At 67.1% G+C, this 277-nt stretch overlaps 1 protein-coding gene across 1 annotated transcript in view; it reads left to right on the forward strand.

Moving 5' to 3' along the window:
• Positions 1-149: 149 nt before the first annotated feature.
• The window catches only part of LOC104159277 (potassium voltage-gated channel subfamily C member 1), a gene marked incomplete at its 3' end in the record, with an annotated part of 576 nt that continues 448 nt past the window's right edge, over positions 150-277 (forward strand). Inside the window, exon 1 of the mRNA XM_009697142.1 lies at positions 150-277. This exon is cut by the window's right edge and continues 448 nt beyond it. Coding sequence (XP_009695444.1) covers positions 150-277 — 128 coding nt within the window.

Below are 277 nucleotides of genomic sequence, written 5' to 3' on the forward strand. Positions count from 1 at the left end.
AGCAGAGCTGGCCGGGGCCCTTCGCCCCCGCGGGCCTGGATCGGGGCTCGAGTTAGGCACCGACTGCCGCCGAGCAGCCGTCCCCTTACGGGCTTGCTGCCTGCCGTGCTTGCTTGGATGAGTCTGCGACATGCCTAATAAGAGACGAGATGGGCCAGGGCGACGAGAGCGACCGCATTGTGATCAACGTGGGAGGGACTAGGCACCAGACTTACCGCAGCACCCTACGCACCCTGCCCGGCACTCGGCTGGCCTGGATCGCTGAACCCGACGCCCC

The sequence above is a fragment of the Cariama cristata genome, unplaced genomic scaffold, assembly GCF_000690535.1.
Source record: "Cariama cristata isolate BGI_N322 unplaced genomic scaffold, ASM69053v1 scaffold38003, whole genome shotgun sequence".
Lineage (NCBI taxonomy): Eukaryota > Metazoa > Chordata > Aves > Cariamiformes > Cariamidae > Cariama > Cariama cristata.